The sequence below is a fragment of the Haplochromis burtoni genome, unplaced genomic scaffold (genome assembly GCF_018398535.1).
Source record: "Haplochromis burtoni strain Fernald_Lab_line unplaced genomic scaffold, NCSU_Asbu1 Contig_441, whole genome shotgun sequence".
Lineage (NCBI taxonomy): Eukaryota > Metazoa > Chordata > Actinopteri > Cichliformes > Cichlidae > Haplochromis > Haplochromis burtoni.
The window spans coordinates 108,572-113,838 of NW_024582802.1; the positions used below are offsets into that span (position 1 = coordinate 108,572).

At 41.0% G+C, this 5,267-nt stretch overlaps 1 protein-coding gene across 1 annotated transcript in view; it reads left to right on the forward strand.

Moving 5' to 3' along the window:
• The window catches only part of scpep1 (serine carboxypeptidase 1), a 9,174-nt gene that overhangs the window by 1,572 nt on the left and 2,335 nt on the right, over window positions 1-5,267 (forward strand). The window contains exons 3-11 of the mRNA XM_014341150.2: window positions 79-168; window positions 260-415; window positions 552-626; window positions 2,562-2,634; window positions 2,812-2,849; window positions 3,270-3,398; window positions 4,287-4,371; window positions 4,537-4,650; window positions 4,766-4,903. Coding sequence (XP_014196636.1) covers window positions 79-168; window positions 260-415; window positions 552-626; window positions 2,562-2,634; window positions 2,812-2,849; window positions 3,270-3,398; window positions 4,287-4,371; window positions 4,537-4,650; window positions 4,766-4,903 — 898 coding nt within the window. The remainder of the gene's footprint in view (window positions 1-78; window positions 169-259; window positions 416-551; window positions 627-2,561; window positions 2,635-2,811; window positions 2,850-3,269; window positions 3,399-4,286; window positions 4,372-4,536; window positions 4,651-4,765; window positions 4,904-5,267) is intronic.

A 5,267-nucleotide genomic window follows, 5' to 3' on the forward strand; every position in this document is an offset into this window, starting at 1 on the left:
TGTGTGTGTGTGTGTGTGTGTGTGTGTGTGTGTGTGTGTGTGTGTGTGTGTGTGTGTGTGTGTGTGTGTGTGTGTTAGGGTGGCCCAGGAGGATCTGGAACTGGCTTTGGCAACTTTGAGGAAATTGGACCCTTGAACAGAGATCTAGAGCCCAGAAAAACAAGCTGGGTAAAGATTTATTGTAACTGAAGAGTGCTTCAAAGAAAGTATTAACGAATAGATTAGCATGCTGACGTGTGTGTGTGTGTGTCACCTTTAGGTCCAGGCAGCCAATTTGTTATTTGTAGATAACCCTGTGGGCACTGGCTTTAGCTACACAGACAGGCCAAATGCCTATGCTACCAATGTGTCCACTGTAGCCTCAGACATGCTGGTGCTGCTCAAACACTTCTTCTCAGAAAGGCCTGAGTTCCAGGTATGTCCATTATTGCATTTTTTATTTTTATTTTTGCCTGTTTGTCAGAAAGATGGGCTCATCAAACGTTGTCTAAAGTGACTCCAAAACACATTAGTATTAAAGGACCTAAAGTGTACTGTTCTGTTCTTTTCAGAGCATCCCCTTCTACATTTTCTCTGAGTCATATGGAGGGAAGATGGCAGCTGCTATCTCCTTAGAGCTCAGCAAGGTGAGGTGACTTATTTTGGGATCTTTCTGTTGTTCTTGGCACAGCATTCAGTTCAGTGTGAGCTCCCTGCTATTGGAAAGTCCCAGTAATAAAGATGTCATGTGATAGAAAAGGGAAGTAGAGACAACGTGACGTTAAAAAAAAAGAAAGAAAAAAAGCCTGTTCTTCTGGAGAATTAAGCAATAACTTTTATTGTAGTTTGTTTTATTTTTTTAGCTGGTCACATATTTTTTTATATTTTATGAGAGAGAGATATTTAGAGCTGTTAATGATTTATATTCTGTTTAAAGCACATTGATTGAGTTAAGTAACATGAAATGTGCTTTATAGATATAGCTGACATTCGCAATGTTAAATTGATAGGTATGCTGTATGAAATCAGATTGATGGCCATTTGTACCACCAGTCAAAAGTTTGGACACACCTTCTCATTTAATGGGTTTTCTTTATTTTCATGACTGTTTACATTGTAGATTCTCCCTGAAGGCATCAAATCTATGAATGAACATATGGAATTATGTAGTAAACAACTCAAAGGATGTTTTATATTTTAGATTCTTCCAAATATCCACCCTTCGCTTTGATTACTGCTTTGCACACTCTTTGCATTCTCTGGATGAGCTTCATGAGGTCGTCACCTAAAATGGTTTTTCAACAGTCTTGAAGGAGTTCCCAGAGATCCTGAGCACTTGTTGGTCCTTTTGCCTTCACTCTGTGGTCCATCTCATCCCAAACCATCTCCACTGGGTTTAGGTCAGGTGACTGTGGAGGCCAGGCCTCCATCACTCTCCTTTTTGATCAAACAGTCCTTACACAGCATGAAGGTGTGTTTGGTGTCATTGTTGTTGAAGAATAAATGATGGTCCAATGAAACACAAACCTGATGAGATGGCATGCCGCTGCAGGATGCTGTGGTAGCCATGCTGGTTCAGTGTGCCTTCAATTTTGAACAAACCCCCAACTGTGTCACCAGCAAAGCACCACCACACCATCACACCTCCTCCTCCATGCTTCACAGTAGGAACTTCCTTTCACCTTTTCTGCTTTACACAAAGAAATGGTGGGTGGAACCAAAGATCTCCAATTTGGACTCATCAGACCAAAGCACAGATGTCCACTGGTCTAATGTCCATTCCTTGTGTTTCTCGGCCCAAACAAATCTCTTCTGATTGTTGCTTTTTCTTAGTCGTGGTTTCTTAGCAGCTATTTGACCATAAAGGCCGGATTCACACAGTGTCCTCTGAACAGTTGATGTAGAGATGTGTCTGCTACTTGGAACTCTGTGTTACGTTTATCTGAGCTCTAATCTGTTAACTTGAGATTTGTGAGGCTGGTGACTCGGATGAATTTATCCTGAGCAGCAGAGGTGACTCTTGGTCTTCCTTTCCTGGGGCGTCCTCATGTGAGCCAGTTTCATTAAGGCACTTGATGGTTTTGCGACTGCGACACATTCAAAGTTAGCAATGTTCTGGACTGACTGACCTTCAGTTCTTAAAGTAATGATGGGCTGTTTCTCTTTACTTAGCTGATTGGTTCTCGCACTAATATGAATTCTAGCAGTTATCAAATGGGACTGTCAGCTGTGTACTAACACGACTTCTGTCCAACACAATCTCTCTGTCTCAACCCCAATAAGAAGGCACAAAATTCCACAAATGAACCCTGACACAGCACACCTGTGACGTGAAACCATTTCAGGTGACTACATCATGAAGCTCACTGAGAGAACAGTTTGCAGCCCTGTCAACAAAGCAAAGGGGTGGTTACTTTGAAGAATCTGAAATATAAAACATATTTATTTACCAATATTTTTCTTTCTTACATCATTCCATGTATCTTGCTTCATATATTTGGTGTCGTCAGTATGTATCTACAATGTAGAAATTAGTAAAAAATAAATAAAACCATTCATTTGTGTCTCTTATCTGTTTATAGGCCATAACCCAAGGGACAGTCAAATGCAACTTTTCTGGTGTGGCACTTGGAGACTCATGGATTTCACCACTGGGTCAGTATCAGATATTAAGTATCAACACCATGTGCCAAGAAAGACTTCATTTTAACCATAGGATGAGAACAAATGGCAGGTTTTTGCTGTTGACGTTAAAAACTGAGAATTCTTTTATGTAAAACTTCAAGCAAAGCTGAGTGAATTTCTGTTGATACACTTTTGTTTCATCCACAGACTCTGTTATGACATGGGGACCATATCTCTACACCACTGTAAGTAACACACCATAGACTGCATATATGAACCTGTCTTGATGTCACCAGTTGGTACAATCCTGCATTTTCACCATTGCAATCTTGGCGTTTTAAAACTGGATGTGATGAGTGAAACATGGATCTGACTGAAAAACGTTGCGAGCTCATTGGCTACCACTTATCATTGGGTTCTTTTTCCTTTAGCATAATCAGTTTATCCTCCTTTCTGTCTCTAATAGTGATCATAACTTACTAAATGAACTCCATTTTGCATTCACTATGACCTGAAATTAGCATCTAATCTCAACAGTGTCATCATTTACAAAAAATGATGACACTGTTGAGATTATGAAGCTACGATGATCTTTCATATACAGTGTATGTAACACAGAGTCTTTTTGTCCATTGTGTTGAGCTTCCATATGATTCTGTCTGCAGTCCCTCCTGGATGATTACGGCCTGGCAGATGTCAGTAAGGCAGCAGAGGCAGTGAAGCAAGCCGTGGAGCAGGGCCAGTTTCTTAAAGCGACTGAGCTGTGGTCTATGACGGAGTCTGCTGTAGAGCGGGTTTGTACAACACTACATAATTTGGAGAAAATGCTTGCTGGATATTTAATGCATTGTCTAATCTTAAATTGCTTTATGGAAGTGGTGTTCCATCGGGGCAATCAGGGCAAGCAGTGCTTGTCTAGTAGAATCTACCAACAGACATTAATTTAAACATACAAAAGAGGAAGCATCTCTCCTTTCATCTCAAACAACCTTGTCGTAAAACTTCTCACCTGTTTGCATTTTTTTTGAAGTTGGGTGATCGTGGCTCAAGAGTTGGGAGTTCGCCTTGTAATCGGAAGGTTACCGGTTTGAGCCCCGGCTTGGACAGTCTCGGTCGTTGTGTCCTTGGGCAAGACACTTCACCCGTTGCCTACTGGTGGGGGTCAGAGGGCCCGGTGGCGCCAGTGTCCGGCAGCCTCGCCTCTGTCAGTGCACCCCAGGGTGGCTGTGGCTACAATGTATCTTGTGGCCATAGTTTGTTCATGGCTCTGGAAGCAGAATTAACTCTGCTTGACTCCATTCTTTGGAATCTGCATCGGCCAATGTTTTCATGGGCAAATCTGTGTCCCAATAAAAATGGCTTCAGCCTGTCAAGCTGAGAAGCCATGTTTGCATATGTACATCATAAACTTCTACTCTCTGACTGATAGTGGAAACTGATATGATCTCTTCAACAGTGTTATAAGATAGTGTGTATGGAATCGCTGTTGCTTTTATTCTGTTATACATGCATAACCTGTTTAACTGAGCTGACTATTAGTACAACTATATATTAATATGGTCACCTTTGGCTAGGAGCATACACACTGAAGATATGTTATATTTTTGTGTAAACAAAATGTTAATAAAGTAGTTTTTGCCATATTTATGTATTGTTTTGTCTTATTTTTGGTTTTCCTTAAGAATACCAATGGAGTCAACTTCTACAACATCCTAACTCAGAGTTCAGATGAGAAGCTCACCTCTTCTGCAGGGCTGGACTTTATCAGTAAGACTCTGATCTAAATGATTCCATCTAGTTAGTAAACTAGACCACATGGGTTTGGTGATTTTAAAATAAACCTGTCCTACTTAAGTCTAAATGAAAAGTAAAAAGTAAAAAAAAAAAATTCTTCGACGACTATCTACTGATGCTCTTCCTACTTTATACCAGGTCTGCAGAAACATCGTCACATTCGCCCCCTCCACAGCCAGTCCCTGAGTCAGCTGATGAATGGACCAATAAGGAAGAAGCTGGGTATCATTCCTGACAATGTCACATGGGGAGGTACGATTTCTTGAAGTGAAAGATCAAGGAACTGTTTGTCCTTTTATTTTAGATGCTTGAAAATACTAAACATCATAAAACCTTGTTCCCTCTCCTGTTTTTGCTGTGACCTCAGGTCAGGCTGATGAGGTCTTCACTAACATGGCAGGAGACTTTATGAAGCCAGTGGTGGACATAGTTGACCAGCTGCTGACTGCTGGAGTTAAAGTCACAGTCTACAATGGACAGCTTGATCTCATCGTGGACACTATGGGTTAGTTACTCAGTAAATTACGAAGATGGGTGACGCACCAAGTACAGGGTGGGCCATTTATATAGATACACCGTAATAACATGGGACTGGTTGGTGATATTAAAGTCCTGTTTGTGGCACATTAGTATATGTGAGGGGGCAAACTCCTCAAGATGGGTGGTGACCATGGTGGCCATTTAGAAGTCGGCCATCTTGGATACAACTTTTGTTTTTTCAATAGGAAGAGGGCCATGTGACACATCAAACTTATTGGTAATGCCACAAGAAAAACAATGGTGTGCTTGGTTTCAACTTAACTTTCTTTCATGAGTTATTTACAAGTTTCTCTTTGTTCACAGCCATTGACATGTCAAAGAGGTTAACA